Below are 21354 nucleotides of genomic sequence, written 5' to 3' on the forward strand. Positions count from 1 at the left end.
TCGATAAAGAGTTTATTTGAATTCTTATTTATTTATTTATTTATTTATTTATTTATTTATTTATTTATTTATTTATTTATTTATTTATTCACTGAGCTAGTTACTAATTAGTATTAGGCCCTCCGAATATAAGTTTTTAAATTTAAAGCAAAATGTGACATATGGCTTCTTATTTCAATTTAATTTAATTTAACAGTTCAAACAACCAGACCATCGTCATGGCGTCTAATCCCGGATACGGAGGTGCAATCATTGTAAACCAGAGCAATCCGATCAGGCCAGCAAGTTACCTGGGCCTCTCCATATTCGTCCTGTTGTGCTGTAATCTACCATGCGGCATCATTGCGCTGATATTTTCGAGTGAGTAGATAAGCTTATTCTTCTAGATGCACGTTGAGTTGAGACTTGTTCGTAAAATCTGCACTGCGCGCAGACGGTTCTATGTCTGACGGCAATTGCGTTATGAGTTCTATCTCCTCTGCACAATGCGGTAGGTGATCACCCCTCTCAGATCTCATTGCGTGCACCATTTGACAGTAATCGCAACAACAGCATTTCTTACATGCAGGTTGAGTTTGTGTCTGTAATCATCTGTTTGTCTTTCCGTTCAGTAACCAATTCATGTTTTCCTTCATCCACTCAAACGAGATCAATCAATTGATATAATAATTGAGTTACTGACTGTCTTCAGGTTTTTTTAATAGCTGTACATACCTTTTTTTCTTTTATAGTTTTGTCCTCGACTGCAGCAGATGAGGAGGATTTCGAAAGCGCTCGTACGAGGGGCAAAGTGGCACTCGGCCTGAATCTGTTCGGTATGATTTCTACAGTGTTGATTGTGGTGATTGTGGTGGTCGTCTTAGTCACAGCTACAGCTAGGTTCATCGGGTAGTAAATCCTACGGCGGTTTTAGTTTTTGGAACTGTGAGGGCGGGGTCACCACACTGGAAAGAACAATGCATACATTGCGCGTGCGTTTATTCACTACTAACATTATATACGGACAGTTTTGTTATTTTAGTCAACATTTCATGCAGTTTTCACTTGGATATTTCCAAAACCAGCAATCTTCGAATATTTTCCATATATCCACACATTTTCATCATTGGAATTCTGTTCTACAAGAACAAGTGCCCTTAATTGTGTAATATATTCATCCGAACTTTGTTTACCGCTTATATGTGTGTCTGTAGGGTGTTTTTAGAAATATCCCTTTTCTAAAAAGATATTTACATGTATTTTAATCAAGAGCAAGGTGCTCATTATTGTGCCATGTGATACATAAATATACTTAGGTTTCATATTTTATTATTTTGTATCCGTACACGTTGCATGTGCATAACGCTTTAAACTATAAATTGCAGTGCCATATTTTTCCTGTAATTACAACAACAGTTATGTTTTGTATTGTTTCCAACCCATTGCTGCTGTTAGTGGGATGAGCCCATTCAAACTTACCGGGAAAAAAGAAAAAAAAATGTATTTAAAGCAGACTTTAAAAGCAGCTCAATGAGAAATTCACTGTGATATTGCCATATTTTTCCTGTAATTACGATACAACAGTTATGTTTTGTATTGTCCTAGGATGCTATTTTTCTTATAAGAAATCGACAAATTTTAGACGTGACCCTGCGTTTTTTTTTTTTTTTTTTTTTTTTTTTTCACACAAACACGTTTTAAAACATGCAATGCGCGGTAGAACTAAAATACATGAATAAAAAGATTTAGGAAAATTCAGCATTTTTTTCCTTTTTAATAGTTTGCCACCCTGAGCTTCGAGATAACTTGACACTAACCTCTTCACTGTAGCCTATCTTCATCGTGTCAAGTTACACGAAGATAGGCTACAGTGAAGAGGTTAGTGTCAAGTTATTTCTGAAGATCAGGGTGTAGTTTACTAGAAATGAGTTTTAATTGCAATCCGAAGGTTGAAAGGTTGAAGTTGTACAATCATCTGCGAGAGTCCCTGTAGAGTTACAGCTCAATATTTAAGTCGATAAATTTCATTGTGAACGGGTCTAAGAATCCAAATTTGACAATTTACGCAATGAAGATAGAATCTGTTGATCTCAAAAACAGGTGAATACACCATAATTTTTCAAAGATTTTTAACAGACAGACAGACAGTCAGACAGACAGACAGACAGACAGACAGACAAATACGGAGATACTGTGCATTTCCCTGGCAACATAATACCATGTCAAATGCACTGGTGATAAAGGACCGGAATATTGGTACAAATTTTTTGCATAAGTATCTGTATAACTTAAAGTTATATAACAAGGAATTTTTATGAAATCGAGCCAGCAGTACGTGATTTAGGCATTGGTTGAGTAATTGACTTTCTCTTACTAGTGAATCCACTCCAATCTATGCAGAAATTGAGAATCCCCCTCTCTGTATATCAGCCTGAACGAAGACAAAAAGCGAAATCGACCAAAACGCAGGTTTTAAAATGTTTATTTTGAACCGATAAGTATCATTTGCATAACATCTGATATCACAGTGGTGATTGATTAGCACTATAGCATTATATACATGTATATTATTTTCTAAACGCGTGCTAGAAAACAGGAGTCAAAATTAGAGATTACGGGGGTTATTAAAGGCGACAGGCGATTATCACTGTACTGTTCCTTTCATAAATACTGTAATATAAGTTGGTCCAAAAGGCTCAGTTCTGAATCATCTGTATCCCGGTGGGACACCTGGCTGATCCTTAATTTTACACCTGTCTCGCAATACAACCCTGGAGAAAAAAATGAACGTTTTTTTTTACAACTCATCTCGCAGCCCTTACCGAAGTGTCCTCCAGGGTTCTACACGCCGTCCTAGTGGAAGTTGGCCCGAAAGCCTTCAGGGCCAAACATACAATGTATATACAATACTGGACAGATGTATCCTATAGGACGTCTGATAAAATTCCTATAGAGTCCCATAGAGTCCTGTAAGACTGTAGAAAATATTTGTAAGGGAAGGTAAAGTAACAGAGAGAAGAACTGTCAGTAAAAAAAAAAAGAAAAGAAAAGAAAAACAGCACTTCATCGACTTATTCTGGGGAGAATAATTATGATTTAAACATGGCATAAAGTACAGAGTTTCCACTTCATGCACGTGTCAAACTGGGCCCTTTTAATAAGAAAAATCTGAATTGTCTACCGTGACTTTTGATCCCACTATTGATTAAAACTCGCATAATCTCGCTTGACTTCAGACGAGGTAACGAGACTTCGGGCTATCCCGGAAGTTTCCACTGTGTTTGCAAATGGAATTTGTCAACTTCAAATGCGTCATGAGACGCCTCGTGAAACAGTTGTTATTAAGCAAATATAAGGGATTTTACAACCTTCGGCGCTTATTTGTCCATGGATTTGCGTTTAAGGCCGATTGGCGTTATAAAATAACGTAATCCCTCGACACTGCTTAAGTCTGCGTTTGCATAGGATGCGACCATAAATTGTTAGTCAGAACAATTCAGCTTATCATCGCCATTATCCAGTATTTATTTAAATTGACGGGTATGAATTTATCAATACCTGCTGACTTCCGCCTTTTCTTAATGTTACCTATATATAGCTCTCCAAACAGATTGTCGTCCATTGTGTTGCACAATGAAATCCATTTGCGGCTAACGCTCTGCGTGTTGTCTTTTACGTTCGATAGATTTTTGTTGAAGAACGGTCAAGACCCTGCGACACATTTTTGATCTGTTGCCATATCTATAATCTACAATCCAGTAGCTGCCCAGGGTAACAAAACGTGAGCAACTTCGTTTGTTAAAGACAGGGCGGCGCCTGGTGACTTGAACAACTCAGGTAATATCACAAAAAATTGATGTACGTTCTTTTCAGCCTTTTTTGTCTTTTTGTTTCTATACTTTTTATTTAATCCTTTTTTGCTTAGATAGATTTTGTTAGCAAAAGAAGCAAGAGGGGCGCATTGGCTAGATTTTTATTAAAAATTCAAAAAAGCATTTTGACGGTTCAAAGACAATTGATTTAAACCTCGTGAAGCAGATATTAATACATGTACTACCCTGTAATTGGGGTGGATTCACGCAATTGTTCATTCTTCATTTTCCAGTGACGATTGCAATAACGACTTTTATCTTATCAATAGTTTTATTTTCACATATCAGACTTAATACTTTTTATTATTATTGATTATTATTATTATTATTGGTATTATTATTTCATTTTATACCACTTACTTAAACAGAATATAATTTCTAACGTACAATTTACATACACATCAGCTTATTAAAATATTATTATCATTACTTGTTTGAAGAAGAGAAATGTAAACGAATAATCGCGATAAGGCTCAATGGAATAATGCAAAATTTTGTAAATCGATTTTAAAATGGAGTGGAAATATCAGTATGAAGACAAAATTTGCATAGCCAATCAATAAAAATTTCGATATGAAAGTGAAGTAAACTTATCATTTTCTGCCTGTCAGCATTGTTATTATTGTCGTTGTCTAAACACTGTGATAAAGTACAGGTACGGTTATAGTGGCATATCAGGCTCCCTGCTATTGCCATGATGGCCACAGAAAAGCCTTTTAAAGTACCACAGTTACAGAATATTCGTTTTTGTTTAAGAAAGACAGAGACAAAAATGGAAAAAAGTTTGTGGCTGAAATAATGCCGTTTTTTATATCATATACAGTTGTTGTACAGAAAACACGACAGCAAAACTATATAGAGCAAAACAAAATTGTGCGAATTTGCAGTACGTACCACGGGCCATTTTATGTTCTGTGAAAAAGCAAAGCTCCGACTGATGAAGCCCTTTCACAAATTGGTCAGGTGCGTGTGAAAGATCACGCAAAGGCCACAGTATGGCCAGTATGACCGGTATAAGGGTTCGTGTGACAGAGGGCCACCTTCCACTTAATTATACAGGTAATGGATAGCCGGACGTAGGTGGGTCAAAATCTAGGGCGAGGTACCTGTACAAAAGAATAGAAGAGGGCTCTCTGTCATGGGGGACTCTCTGTAACGTCACTCACGTGTGTCTTGTAATTACAGGTCACAATGTCCGTCGAGGTGCCGTGTTCCGATGTGAAGCCGGACTCCCTGTCTCTGTATGGCCAGGTAAGACGAGGGCGGTACTCCCTCCCGCAGCTGTACGGGGAGGCGGAGGAAGTGACTTTTGGAGACCGACCCATCTACTGCCAACCTTTCACGTGCGGGCAGCAAGCTATGCATGACTTAAAACCCGGCTACGGTCCACTCCCTGGACAAACTGCCTATAGGTAAAATACTGATTAAACAAGAACCGAAAACCAGTCTGACTTGCGGCACAAGATAGCGAAATTATATAGAAATGTCCTTGTTAAATGATCGGCTGATGGTTCGAACTTGTCTGATCGCAGCTAAAGGTACGGACTGTTCAGACTAGCGCTAGCGTAGACCGATAACCGCCTTCCAACACACCCTCAGATGACAGAGATCTCCGACTCATTAATTGTTCATCAGACGCATTTAAATACCTGTTTTATCAATGTGGTCGTCTAACAGCACGCATTTGACCGACTTCTGAAAAATTCCAAAGCAACCTCTCTCTAAATAATTCATCATACAGTATACTGCAATAATGTCTGGATTGAAATGTACTTACAAGGAAGAAAAGACACACAACGAATATTAGACCTTTAGTTGGCAAAAAAAAAAAAAAAAAAAAAAAAAAATATATATATATATATATATAAATTGTCCTGGAAATTTCTATACCTTCTTTTTTTTCATTTATACCAAGGATCACCACCAGATCTAAAGCCGTTCACAGAATTCCAAGCCATAAACCATTTTAATCTTAAATGTTTATCTAACTATTTAAATCATTCTAGTAATGGAAAAAAGACCGATTCATTTTCATTTATTTTCTAGGCATTTTATTTTTTGAAATCGTTTAAATCAGAGTACTTCTGTACCGTGACACGCTTAAAAGCTAAACCTGCTTTCTTCACCATGTCGATAACTAGCAAATAACGTTACCAGCAGCCGGATAAGCCCTAGAAGAATAATCAATGCTTTCTTGTTTTAAATAATTAGAAACCCGCTAACGTCTCGGTTAAGTGTATTTCCTCTCTTTAATGCGTCACCTCTAGGAACTACTCGGCACGACCAGTTGTGGTTGACCTGGATCTACTTTGCCGGCTTTTAATCCTATACGTTGTACCTGCGGTTAAGGAATTGATTGGTGGGGCTCTTCACGCTGTGTGTGCAAGTTAGGTCTCTATGTGGAAGCGGTCAGAATTCATGTTTCACATGCGCAGAATTACAACTTTGTTGACATGTTTCTGGAGAGTTTACTTAAAGCCTGAAACGCCGTGTGTAAGATGTTTCAAGCACTTACATATGCAGATATTGATTTTTTTTCAAGGTTTACTGACTTCTATTTACACGTTTATACATGTACTCGCTAGGCTCTAGGTGGAGAGGAGGAAGGGCGAAGGGGGCACAATAAGTCACACAAATAAGCAATATACAGGATTAAACACACACACACACACACACACACATGCACACACACACACATACACACATGCACAGTTAACTTCACAGGTGCCGATCTTTTCTTCTTTCCTTCCCACAAAAAAAAAAAAACATTATTACAAAAGTAAGTAATTTTGTACCCTCCCCCTAAAAATTAATAAGACATAGATAAATGAATAAAATAATGGGGGGGGGGCAAGAGGATATGGGCATTTGAATCTACATAATACAAAATTCTGCTGTAAATGTATCGGTTTGTTGTTATTCAAATAAACCGGTATGTTGTTTTGAAATATACAGGTATGTTATCTTTTAAATATACCGGAAAGTTGTCATTTATACCGACATGCTGTTATTAAAAAATACTGGAAAGTTGTCAGTTAATAAACCCATATGTTGTCTTTCAAATAACCGGAAAGCTGTCATTTAAATATACCGGTATGTTGTCATTTAAATATACCAGAGATTTGTCATTTTAATATACCGGTAAGTTGTCTTTTGAATTTACCGATATGTTGACATTTGAATAAACGTGTATGTTATCTTTTCCAGTACTGGTCTTCAAGGAACGGTTGTCATGACAGCCCAGTCACGTGTCGGTCCAAGTGCTTTGCTAGTGACACACCAGCAGCAACCTCAGAGCTACATATCTCTGTCGATTTTCGTGATGCTGTGCTGTAATGTTTTATTCGGTCTGATTGCGGTTGTCTTCTCCAGTAAGTGTCACAGCTAATGCAATCAACCAAATGACCAACGTGCCCGTTATAGCACACAACTGCCCTCTAGCGGCAAAAGAACAATGAACGTGATAATGCTTTACATCAGCTGATCAGTTGAAATCATGGATATCAAAAGTAAGACAATTCTTGGACCCCCTCCCCCCTCTTGTGCAAAAATTTGTGAATTAAAGAAAACAAAATATGCAATTTGATCGCCAGAGGACGGTAGTGTCTGTTGGGAAATTTTATATATATATATATATATATATATATATATATATATATATATATATATATATATAACATTGGTCAAAAAGGTTGTCCCACCCCAATTTCCATGTACTTTTATTTACAAATGATCACCTCACAGCTGTAAATTGTTAGAAATAGTACTTTTTATTACAGATACCGTGTCTAACATGATTAATGGTTTAAAAAAATGCAAAATAGTGGTGAAAATATACACATTTTATACCATTTATTAAATTTATAAGAGGTACCCCCTCAAATCCACTGTTTCACTGTGACTTCTACAGATGTAAAGAAATGTCTATTAAATAGAAAAGACGCCATCAAATGTCACCAAATTTACACACAATTAGCATTAGGGTGTGTTCGTTAAAGATCACGTGCCTAACAGCGTGTGCGTCTACCGCGTACTGCAATCATCTCCTGTAGACGGCGCGACAAGCCTTCAACACGGGTAACAATTCTGTTTTGTGGGATATTGTCCCATTCTTCTTAAACAAGTTGAAGGAGTTGGTCCACGTTTTTATGGGGTTGGTTCTCCTTTGCATTGCACACTCTAAATCATGTCATTGTCACAGTTGATTAGTAAGTTTAATATCAGGACTCAAAGATGGTGGTTCCATCCTTAGAGCATTGTGTTTTTTCAACAAACACTTGCCAGGCGAGAGGTGTGAGCAAGTGTGCAGTCATGATAAAGCCTGAAGTTAACCCCAAAGTCAGTTCTTGAAGATGGAATGAGATATCAGCTGAGAATGCTACATTCAGTGATCCCACAGGCACCTGAACTTGGCCATCCATCACTGGAAGGAAGTCGGTTTTGATGCTGAATCAAATTATTTCTTGTATCCTATCGATGGTCAAAAAGGGTCTATAGACATATTAAAAATGCCCTTGGAAGGGTTTGTGTAGGATAATATCGCCTGAGGTGTTAGATCAGTCCGCATTTGGAGAACATTCCAAGCCCATGGTATTAGTACATTGTTCCTTTTGGAACAAAACGTAACAGGGGTATTTTAATGTAGCATTCTCAACAGAAATCTCACTCCATTTGCAAGAGGTGACTTCAGGGATGCTAACTGCTTTATTGTGACAACGCACTTGCTCACAGCTCTCGTCTGGCAAGCGATTTGTTGCAGAAACACAGGGCTCTAAGGATGGGACAACCATCTTTAAGCACTGATATTAATCCTACTGAGCACCTGTGGCATGAATTGGAATGTGCATTGCAGAGAAGAACCAATTCCCAAATAATCTTGACCAATTCCGCCACGCTCTTTAGGATGAATGGGACAATATCCCACATAACAGAATTGTTACCCGTGTTGAAGGCATGTCGCGCCAGGAGATAATTGCAGTACGCGGTAGACGCACACGCTGTTAGGCACGTGATTTTTAACAAGCACACTCAAATGCTAATTGTGTGTGAATCTGGTGACATTTGATGGTGTCTTTTCAATTCAATTTAATAGACGTTTCTTTACATCTGTAGAAGTCACAGTGAAACAGTGGATTTGAGGGGGTACCTCTTAGAAATTTTACTAAATGGTATAAAATGTGTATATCTTCACCACTATTTTGTATTTTTTAAACCATTAATCATATTAGACACGATGTATGTAATAAAAACACTATTTCTAACAATTTACAGCTGTGAGGTGATAATTTGTAAATTTGCATGGAAATTGGGGTGGGACAACCTTTTTGACCAATGTTGTATATATATATATATATATATATATATATATATATATATATATATATATATATATAATACCCGTAGTCTGGCCTATAAGAAACTATTATTCGTTTTGCAGCATGCTGTAATTCTTTGGGCTACTCACATGATTTAAAACATTTAATCGTTGTCTTAGCATAAATAGCGGGTTTAGGATTGATTTATGAATTGGATACAGTCTGAACCTCTACAATAAATGAATAATTAGTCAACATGTAACATAATGAATATTCTACTAGTATTATCGTATTAATATCCTTCAAAAATAGTAAGATGTTTTGAAATATGGAAATATCGTAACAGCGTTAACACTATTTTTTATCTCTTTCAGTCCAATCCGACAATGCTGCTCACATATATGACCATTCCGGGGCGCGGACGAAGGGGAAAGTTGCCCTTTTTTTCAACACGGTCGGCATCGTATCGTCCCTTATTGCAGTCACGGTTGTCGTGTCTTACGTCATCTCAAGGGGGAATGTGACAAATACGAATAGATGGTGACGTTATTGCCGGAATTATACCAGAGTAACGGGGACAATAATCTATAAGCTGAGAAAACGGGATTAGCTACAAATTGTTCACAGGTTACTAAAATACGTAACATACGTAATTATTAAAAAGGCGGTTTATATAAATTGGGTCCCTTCTTATAGGCGGTTATTCCTCTTTTCGGTTAAAAAAGGGCTGCTTATATTAGAATTTCTCCTTGGCCCTGGGCACTGCTCCGGAGTCTGGTGTTGACTGTTTCTATGGAAACCCGGGTTTTGGTGCGTTGCCTGTCAGAAATGCTACTGACAAGGGTCTCGTATGACGTCACATCTCTCAAAGAACATATGAAGCATGTCCTCATTGCACGAAACTGTTCTAATGGGGACGACCAGTGCTGACACCTTGTGGCACAAGGTGCATTGTGCGATGCCGAGGAATACCGAGCGATGACGAGCGATGCCGAGGCATCACAGACATTTCGGAGCCAGCAGCAAAGTGCATCTGTGGAGACGACCAGTGCTGACATCTTGCGGCACAAGGTGCTTTGTGAGATGCCGAGGAATACCGAGCAATGACGAGCGATGCCGAGGCATCACAGACATTTCGGAGCCAGCAGCAAAGTGCATCTGTTCTTGTCCAGCGCACCACATGTACAGACTGTGCATACTCCTCTTTGGACTTTAAGACGAGGAAGCGTCACCCGTCAAATATGCTGTACAAAATGTGACTGGTAACAGCAAACAGCAGTGAATGGAGCTTAAATAATATTTAGTCTTTTTTTATTTTCTAAGATTTGTAACGCAGTGTATACAACTCTGTAACCACATTGCCTGCATGACCCAAGACATGTGTTCCACTTTTGTAACTTGGAAATTATTTCTTTAACATTGCTACCACCATGTATAACAAGTTTTTGGTGACATAGGTCACAGCGATAAACAAACAGAGTTAAGTTTGTCAATAGCTGTAAAGAAATAACAGAAATTATCAGCTAATATTTCGTCTGCCGACCGTCTGACTTCATCGGGCTACAGTATTCTTGTCATTAACTATTTACAAATTAAGCTTTATTTGTTTATTGGAAACACAAAGGATATGAAACGGCTCAGAATGTTATTAAAAGAATTGTCATATATTTCTAATTTTCGATATTCCATCCCTTTTGCAATAATGCTTTGCACTGTTACCTGAGTTTCAATTACATTGTTTATTGCTACTAGTAGATCTAATCACGCGTAAGTGAGCCAATAATTGCGAAATGATGGAAACACTTGAAACCCTTGCTTCAACAATCTGTACGTGTCTTTGTTACTCCACTTCTACTTCTACTCCCACCTGGTGTAATTTTTTCTCCTACGCGCATTTTTATAGATTCAATTGACTGGCGTACGTCATTTTACAGAATTTGATTGGATTTATGAAACGCAACATTGCAAGTTATCGCCAGGAACCAAAGTAGAAGAGGGCAGACATGTTGAAATGGATTCTAGGCTAACTCACCCCCACCCCCACTCCGACAATCTCCCCTCCCCCAAGACAACCCCCGCCTTCCCAGGAAAGAAAATACACTGCTTTGGTTAAATATTTGAGATTTTCATACAATTCTTGAATATTCGACGTTTACGTCTCCCTTCTAATACTAAAATATTAGAAAGGAGACAGAAAATGAAATAAAAACAAAAGTAGCTATTAATTACACTGAACAAATATAAACGCACGAAACTAAAATTATACTAAAATATGCTGTTATTGTTGGCTATATACTCTACTTCGATACACGAAAATAAATCTACATATTCCTTCGTACGTTTATATTTTTGTTCAGTGTACAAGATTCAGGAAGTTCACTTACGCTCATGAACAGACCAGATAGGTAACTTTAAATAATAAGATGCTATAGATAAAAATTTTGTAAATTTGCCATTACATGTAATTTTTAAGAAACATATAATATACTTCAATAGTATCATTTTTCTAAAAGCAAGCATAGTTATTTTATTTGCATTTTGATGTTAATGAGTTTTATAAATAACAGGCTTAGTATTTTATAATAATAATGAACCTAGAAAAAGAAAATAAGGTTCGAAGATTGGTTATTTCTGGGGTAGTGGAAAACAGTGGGTTCATTTACTCCACCATAACCTGGGGTTACACCTTGATTAAAGGCAATTCTTCTGCAGGTACAACAGGAAGCTAACAGGCTACGGGTAAAATACCTAAAGGATATTTTTTATTTTAGAATAGTAAATGATCGATAACAAGCAATTCATATGAATCATGACATAATTTTACGCCGTGTGATGCCAATGAAAGGCATTCATTTTATATCGGTCACACACACGCACACATATATAATAACACTAGATGTTTTTGTACCTAAGGCAATCTCAACATTGTTCGAAGAACTACAAGTACAGTTCAAGTCGTTGTTTACTATCTTGTCACGATATAGCGCAATTGCTCTAGCTTGTTTATGACGATATATGCCCATTTTTGTACTATAAGTAAACATGGAATATAAAACCACCAGGTTAAGTATTTTAACAACTTATTTCAAGTATTATTTTCTAAACTTGTACATACAAGTTTATGGAAATAAAGGAATAGATGATCTACTAACACATTTGATTCATAAATTGATAGCGAATGTATGTTGTGATGCAACCAACAGGAATTAAACAAATGAACTTTCAAGCGACTCAATATCAGTGATGAGTGATGATGTCAGCATTTTTTTCTTTTTTCTTTTCAAATTCTCGCTGAGTAGTACCGAAAAGTGCGAAGAATTAGCCAGAGGATTATTTTTGATTATGCAGTGCTGAAATCAATTAGTGGTCTAAATAGAGGATGGTCGCATTACAACATCTACTTGTTGCATACAGTAGTATTGTAGAGCTGCTTGCTGTAACTTTCCATGTCTGGGATATTCCAAATCCTTCGTTTGTTTAATTGATTTGACTTCTCTCAATACTAAGAGTACAAAAGTACATGTGTTCAAAAAGCTTCTTTTGTCCTTTCTTACAATGAGCACTCCAAAATGAAGTCTTTGTATTTTCTTAGGATTACTCTGAGTTTATGAAAATGGTAAATACAATACTAAATTATTGCCAAAAAAATCTTAAACTGTATCAGTAAAACATTATTTCTATCACACCTAAGTTTATTATTCTATATTCGCGAACAAGATACAAAATAGTATGTATTCTAAATGAATAAATACTGGTTTAGTATTGATTTAATAAAGTAAGCTCTCTTTTTTAATTATAAACCTGACTCCTGCCATAAACATAGATAAAACTGACGGAAAAAAAATTATATAACTTTTTACTTAAAAAATTCCTTTTTACATTTTTAGAGAATATTCGTTAACTTATAGATACCTGTCTATCCAGGTATGGTAATACTACTTTGTCGGAACTTCTTGAAGCTTTGTGTTAAATAATCGTCATCGGCTTCATTCCACAGAATTCCAGATACGTTACTTGTACTGCTCACTGCAGCACGGTGGATATTTCAAAACGACTAACATTATGAAAAGAGGTTGTGGAAAATACGAAAAAAATACCAAAAACATTTGTTCAAAGACGTTGCAATAAGCCACATAATTTGACAATAACGCATCAGGGGACTAATATGACTTTGACTACACCCCAAATTACAAACGACAGACAGATCCGTCTTTGCAAATGGTTAAACAATCTATTATTTTTTTTCTTTTCACTTATCTTTAAAATTCATTCAAACTCCAAACAATTTTTTATAATCATATCTAATATGTAAACTGCGCAGGCAGACTGGAGTATATTCCGGCCACATGTTCTGAAAATAGTGGTATTTTTGACAGTTGAAATGTATTTTCAGAAGTGATGAAGACGCCTCAATAAAGATTATTATTTTATACGCGTGAAAAAGATACAAAAGAGTATGTATTCTAAATGAATATAGACTAATATAGTAAAGTAAGCTCACTTTGTTCATTAGTAACCTGACCAAAACCACAGATAAAATGAAAATATGAAAAGCTGTGGAAAATACTTTAAAAGACGAAAAAACATTTGTTCAAAGACGTTGCAATAAGTCACATAATTTTACAAAAACAAATGGTTAAACAATCTATTTTAATTTTTCTTTTCACTAATTTCTAATTTTTTTTCAAACTCCAAACATTTTTTCACAATTATATGTAATATTGTAAACTGCCTAAGGAGACTGGAATACATGGAGAACGATTTCGACTCACGATCTCAAAATGGTAATATTTTTGAAAGTTGAAACGTATTTTCAAAAGTAATATAGACGCCTCAATACATTTTGGTAGGGACTGTGTCATTTTCATTATGCCATGCAGGCCATGCACGTCTGTCAAACAGCGTATATATAAATAAATATAGTCACATTGTTACACATCTACACTGGAGTTTCTGATGATATGCCAGTATCTATTGGAATATCACTAATATTAGGTTCATTGTTGGTAGAGGATGTTTGTGACTTACTATGGCAGACGGTGAGTTTTCTGTTTGCTCCTTCCATATCCGGCATCTTTCTTCGCGTGAATTTCCTCCGAAAAACTTCTATTGGGCGCGCTTTCCTGGGATAAAACGATGCAAGAAAAGCTGCCCGAAACTGTTGATGATAGCACATATAAATTGGAAAGTTTACACCAGCATTTAAGAAGCGAAGTGACATAAATATGTTCTTAAGAACACATAGCGTGTTATTTGATTTGAATATGAACATAGCGCTTACTATTGAAGTTAGAGGCGTGGATATTACGAAGGACGCCAGGCAGTTAAGGGCAACGATGAATGTTATTGCTCCTTGCGACCGGCATTTACCGTGAAAACGCAATCGTTGTCGATGAGGCGCCTTTTTCTTTTGTTTCAACTTACACAACATGTAAACGCTAACGATGGCTTGCAGCGTAAGTGAGAGAGTAACGAATACGGTGTCGCAAATGAAAGAGTACATGGTTGCAAATGAAGACTTCAAGACAGAAACCAAAACGTATTTTCCTACTGCAAAAGAGGCGATGATTGTAATAAGGACTAGCATGCCGCAAATGGTATACTTTCGCAACTGGTGCTTAAGACGCAAAAACTTAAATGGACTGACCATGGACAAAAAACGAATCACGCACAACCCAGCCAGCAAACTGACAGACAAGAAAAATAGAGAACGAGCGATGAGAAATAAAAAGAACATCTCTCTCCTCCTTTTACCTCCGAGCAACACAATAAGGTGTAAAATCTGGAACGGTAATTTTGCAACATTTGAGGCAAGGTCCGACAGTGATAATCCGAAAAGAAGAGGTAACACGTAACCACTCTTCTTATTTCTAATCCTACTCCATATGACTATATTGCAAATATTGGAAATGATCCCCCAGATGCATACAGTGAAATCAAACGGTTCCAATATGTACCACCAGTAGTGCGAAATAGTGCAGCGTGGGGAATATCCTAGTTTGCGTACCCGGAGTGGTCCTTGGCAGAGGCTAGTGTTTGCGAACACAGTGATGTTATCCAAAACAACATCATCAAGCCCTGTACTGTTGCAAAATCTCTCTGTCTTAAGACTGCCCATAGCTGTAGTTCAGAGAAAAAAGTTTTATTTTTTTCGACATGAAATTTTCTCATACGCCAGCTTCAGATATGCATGCTATTCTTTAAATTATCGGACCAGCGTCTTGTTAAAATGGTCTGATTTTGCCTGATTTCTAAATTCGGTTGGTTTTCAGGAATAACGTATTAATTGCATCCCGTCTATCTTCGCATTCTGTTGTTTTTTTTTTGTCCGTAGTTGCACTGTACGTACATGTATGTCCTGGTCTTAATATTTATTTTATCAACGTCTGAATTGTCCTCCCGAGAATATCATCACATTAATTTCTATTTCACAGAAATATCACAAGACGCGATCCGTCAATATTCGTCACAAAATTAAAGCGGGTTAATTCCCGTGATGAAGTAAAAACAACATCACAAATTAGTGTCACTCTCAAGCGTGAATTCCAACTGAGTGGCCGCGGCATTCGACCCGTATGGTAATCTTCACTGATCTGAAACCCAATTGCTAGTACACGTGGCTTCAGGCTATACGTCATCCACGTTAAAATGTCGACATTACATAATCTACCGCCACGTGCTCATATTAAAAGCCCAAACCTCACAGTATGACCAAGAAACATGACGATGAAACGAAGCTACATTTTAAAGAGACGGTCAGTCAGCTGTTACAAAACCAATCTGAGTTACGATAAAAATAATATTAAACATCTGTCACATCAAGATGGATAGGCCTATTGTAACACTAGTGAATACAATATCAAAAATAAAATAAAATAATAATAGGCTTAATAATAATAATAATAAGAGCTAGGTGTGACGACCATGTAGCCAAGGAATGCAACTGTTGCTATGCCACCCTAATATTTACAAGACATAACAGCGAGAAAATAAGACCCCATTCCCATAGACACCATCAGTCCACACAAGTGGATCTAACTTTGCAGGGACTCTCGCTGAATGCAATCAGTTTAACCGAATGACACGCTTCCTCTAGTTTCCAATGTGTTCGTATAATCACCAGCCTTCAGTAATCTACTTAACGCCAGGAGGAGGGGAGTCCTTCAATCTGACTGCACTCAGCGAGAGTCCCCGCAGAGTTGGATCTATTTACGTAGGCCGATGACGGTGTCTATGGGAATGGGGCCAAAGAGCAATTTAACATAATGATGCCATATGAGCATGTTTACTGTATTATGGTGATGCTATATAATACAACAAAAATTAACTTGTTACAATTTAATTTACACATCGCGAGATAAGTACGTGTTACATACTTGTACATGTATTTGACCCTTTGCGAAAAACGTGCCTGAACACATATTACTGTTCATGCCTGTTTTAATCCCTTGCTTGTTAATATTTCATAATACAGCAATAAATCCGCATTTACTCTTCTGGAGAAAGTGGCCTTCTTGCAGCAATAAAGAGATAAAAAAGTCAATTTTTTGGTGGCTTTGGTTGAAAAGGGAGTTCAAATTTAGTGGCTCGGGCTTCATAAACAAGCTGTTTTTTCATAAATGAAAAGTATCAAACACAAGCCGTGGCTGAAAGCTTGGATTACATATTACATCTTTAAAGTACATGTTTATAGATGCATCATTATTATAACTTATTTACACACACACACACACACACACACACACACACACATATATATATATATATATATATATATATATATATATATATATATATATATATATATATATGACAATACTAGATGTTTTTGTACCCACGGCAATCTCAATATTGTTTGAAGAACTACAAGTACAGTTCAAGTCGTTGTTTACGATCTTGTCACGATATATACCCAAACCCAATATAGAGGTGCAAATCAGGTCACAGGCATGCTCTTAATAATAGCCTATTTAGTGCACCGATTGCAATGTTTGATGATATTTGTATCCGAGTTTCACTCTCCTAGAACCATGAATGATAAAAAAATAATTCATCGTCTAACCCCCAAAAAGAACATACGATACTGCCACAAATGCAAAACATCCAGATGTGGAAAAGTTTAACTCACTTTGAAAAGTCAATCATCACTAACTTTGTCCTTTGATTTATCTCATACAAGTGTAACGTTGTAAAATATTATGATAATCTTCGGTATAGTGCAGTCAATTGTTTTTGAACGACTTAAGTTTGCTTGTCACTGAATATTAAAAAAGAGGCAACAACACCCTACTGACAGTAAAATTGGCATAAAGTAAACTGAGGCAGTAGTGGATTTTTGTTGTATACACAAACATGTTTTACATTTTTTTTTTGACATTTCAGCATGTGAAATGCACCTCTAAATTGGGTTTGGGTGTATAGCGCAATTGCTCCAGCTTGTTTTTGATTAATTATATCCATTGTACTATAAGTAGTTATGGAAAATAAATCCACCAGGTTAAATATTTTAACAGATTAATTCTAGTATTATTTTCTAAATTTGTAAATACAAGTTTATGAAAATAAAGTAATAGATAATCAACAAACCCATTTGATTCATAAACTGATAACGGATTAATGTTGTGATACAACCAACAGGAATTAAACAAATGAACTTTCAAGCTAGTCTAGTAGGCCCTGTTGTAAAGGTACTCACTGTAACTTACGTAACATGTCTGGGATATTCCGAATCTTCTTTTGTTTAATTTGATTTCTTGCAATATTAAGAGTACAAATGTATTAGTGTCAAAAAAGCTTCTTTTGTCATTATCCTATGTTGAGCACTTCAAAATGAAGTTTTTGCATTTGCTTAGGTTTACTTCGAGTTCATGAAAATGGCGAATACAATACTCGATTATTGCGAGAAATATATTATCTATATTAAACTATATTAAATATCTATTACACCCTTATAAGATTGTTATTCTATACGTGTAGAAAAGATACAAAAGAATACTAAAGAATATAGACTGGTATAGTAAGGTAAGCTGTCTTTGTACATTATTACCCTGACTCCTGCCAAAACCACAGATAAAACCGACGAAAATATAAAATAAACATTTCATTTTTTTACTTGAAAACTACCGTTTTACGTTTTTTGGAGAATATTTGTGAACATAGATACCTCTCTATCCAGTGTTTGATATGGTAATACTACTTTCAATCGGGTAATAAAATTTGTCGGAAATTCTTGTGTTAAATAATCTACATCGGCTTAATTCCACAGAATTTCAAATATATTACTAGTACTGCTCACTCCAGCAAGGTGGATATTTTAAAACTATTAACAATGAAAACAGGCTGGGGAAAATACTTTAAAAGACAAAAAAAAACATTTGTTCAAAGAAGTTGCAATAAGTCACATAATTTTACAATAACAAATAGTTAAACAATCTATTAATTTTTTTCTTTTCACTTCCCTTTAAAATTTCTTCAAACTCTAAATATTTTTTTCACAATCATATCTAATATTGTAAACTGCGAAGGGTGACTGGAATATATTCCGGAGAACAGTTTCGCTACATGTTCTCAAAATGGTGATGTTTTGAAAGTTGAAATGTATTTTCAAAAATAATATAGACGCCTCAATAAATTTTATTATCATTCTGCCATGCAGTTCATGCACGCATGTCAAACAGCACATATAACTCTATAGTGTCAGCTACACTCGTGTTTCTAATAAAATGCCGGTATGTATTCGAATATCACAATGTTCATTGCTGTTTGATGATGTTTGTGACTTACTCTGGCTGACGGTGAGTTTTCTGTGTGCTACTTCAATATCCAGCATCATCCTTTGCGGGAATCTCCTCCGAAAGACTTCTATTTGGCGCGCTCTCCTAGGACAGAACGAAGCACAAAAGACATCTCGGAACTGTTGATGATAGCACATATAAATTGGAAAGTTAACACCTGCATTTAAGAAGCGAAGTGACATAAATATGTTCTTAAGAACACATAGCGTGTTATTTGGTTTGGATATGGCCATAGCGCTTAACACCGAGGTTAGAGGCGTGGATATTACGAAGGACGCCATGCAGTTAAGGGCAACGATGGATGTTATTGATCCTTGGGACCGGCATTTACCGTGAAAACGCAATCGTTGTCGATAGAGCGCCTTTTTCTTATGCTTCAACTTACATAACATGTAAACGCTAACGATGGCTTGCAGCGTAAGTGAGAGAGAAACGAATACGGTGTCGCAAATGAAAGAGTACGTGCTTCCAAATGAAGACTTCAAGACAGAAACCAAAACATATTTTCCCACTGCTAAGGATGCGATGACTGTGATAAGGACTAGCATGCCGCAAATGGTGTACTTTCGCAACTGGTGCTTAAGACGCAAAAACTTAAATGGACTGACCATGGACAAAAAGCGAATCACGCACAACCCGGCCAACAAACTGACGGACAAGAAAAATAGAGAACGAGCGATGAGAAATAAAAAGAACATCTCTTTCTTCCTTTTACCTCCGAGCAACACAGTGACATGTAAAATCTGGAACGGAAATTTTGCAACAGTTGAGGCAAGGTCCGACAGTGATAATCCTAAAAGAAGAGATAACACGTAACCGCTCTTCTTATTTCTAATCCTACTCCATATGACTATATTGCAAATATTGGAAATTATCCCCCAGATGCATACAATGAAATCAAACGGTTCCAATAGATACCACCAGTAGGGCGAAATGGCGCAGAGGGGGGAAAATCCTACTTTGCGTACCCCGATTGGTCCTTGGCAGATGCTAGTGTTTGCAAAAACCGTGATGTTATCCAAAACCGCATCATCATCAACTCCTGAACTGTTCCATATGCCAAAAGGCCAAAATCCCTCTGTCTTAAGACTGCCCATAGCTGTAGTTCACAGAAATACGTTTTTACTCAACACTAAATCCATACATCCGCCAGCTTAAGATATGCATTCTATTCTTTGAATTATCGGACCAGCGTCATGTTAAACGGTCTGATTTTGCCTGATTTCTAAATTTGTTTTTTTTTTTTTTTTTTTCAGATATTTTATCAATTGCATCCCATCTATCTTCTCATTCCGCTGTGTCTTTGTGTCCTTGTACTGCACGGATGCCTTGGTCCAAATATTTGTTTTTTCAACGTCTGCATTGTCCTCCGGAGAATATCACCACATTTCTAATTCACAGAGATATCGCAAGACGCGAACCGTCAACATTCGTCAGAAATTAAAGCTAACAGACCATAAGCGGATTGAACTCGTGATGAAGTAAAAACTACATCACAAATTTGTGTCAATATCAAGCCGTGACTTCGAACTGAGTGGCTGCGGCATTACAACGTTTGGTAATCTTCACTGATCTGAAACCCAATTGCCAGTACATAGGTATGGCTTCAGGCTATACGCCATCCACGTTAATACGTCGACATTACACTATATCTACAGCTATATGATCATATTAAAAGCCCAAACCTCACAGTATGACCAAGAAACATGAAGATGGAACAAAAGCTTAAGAGGTCAATCAGCTGTTACAAAACCCATCTTAGTTACGATAAAAATAATACTGAATATCTGTCACACCAAGAGGGATATGGTGACACTTGTAGGCTAAATACAATATCAAAAACAAACAAAAGAGCTAAGTGTCGTCTGACCACCATGTATCCAAGAAACGCAACTGTTGCTATGCCACCCAAATATTTTACAAGACATAACAGCGAGAAAATAAGACCTCATTCAGATATACACCATCAGTCCACACAAGTGGATCTAACTTTGCAGGGACTCTTGCTGAATGCAATCAGTTTAACTGAATGACACGCTGCTTCTTGTTTTCAACGTGCTCGTATAATCACCAGCTTTCTGTAACATAACACCAGGAGGAAGGGTGTCCTTCTGTTCATCTGATTGCTTTCAGCGAGAGTCCCCGCAGAGTTGAATTGATATAAGCAGGCCCATATTAGTGTCCTTGAGAATGGGTCCAAGGAGCAATTAAATATAATGATGCCAAATAAGAATGTTGTTGCGTGTCAAAACAACGAAAATTGACGTGTTACGTACGGGGGGGGGTCTCATCTTCGCAACCCCCAAGAATAGATTTCCTAGCATGTTTGCTTAATTTCCTAGACACATTCGTAGACGTGAGACCGAGTTCGACGGACATTGTACAGGGTGTAAA

At 36.8% G+C, this 21354-nt stretch overlaps 2 protein-coding genes across 3 annotated transcripts in view; both read left to right on the forward strand.

Annotated features, from left to right (window-relative positions):
• LOC106157338 (uncharacterized) overlaps nucleotides 1-1737 on the forward strand; it is a 3612-nt gene extending 1875 nt beyond the window's left edge. Inside the window, exons 3-4 of the mRNA XM_013532967.2 lie at nucleotides 197-360; nucleotides 732-1737. Coding sequence (XP_013388421.2) covers nucleotides 197-360; nucleotides 732-892 — 325 coding nt within the window. The 3' untranslated portion in view covers nucleotides 893-1737. The remainder of the gene's footprint in view (nucleotides 1-196; nucleotides 361-731) is intronic.
• A 911-nt stretch (nucleotides 1738-2648) lies between these two features.
• On the forward strand, nucleotides 2649-12394 carry LOC106157341 (uncharacterized). Of its 2 annotated transcripts, none has more exons than XM_013532972.2 (4): nucleotides 2649-3816; nucleotides 5037-5263; nucleotides 7059-7222; nucleotides 9541-12394. In XM_013532972.2, exons 2-4 carry the CDS (start codon nucleotides 5043-5045, stop codon nucleotides 9708-9710), a joined length of 555 nt encoding a protein of 184 aa, XP_013388426.2. In that variant the 5' UTR covers nucleotides 2649-3816; nucleotides 5037-5042; the 3' UTR covers nucleotides 9711-12394. The 2 variants fall into 2 exon arrangements, with proteins under 2 accessions (XP_013388426.2, XP_086873716.1); XM_087017590.1 differs by lacking the exon at nucleotides 2649-3816 and adding an exon at nucleotides 4215-4910.
• The last annotated feature ends 8960 nt before the right edge of the window (nucleotides 12395-21354 follow it).

This window comes from Lingula anatina, chromosome 7 (genome assembly GCF_051362555.1).
Source record: "Lingula anatina isolate TDL-2025a chromosome 7, LinAna3.0, whole genome shotgun sequence".
Lineage (NCBI taxonomy): Eukaryota > Metazoa > Brachiopoda > Lingulata > Lingulida > Lingulidae > Lingula > Lingula anatina.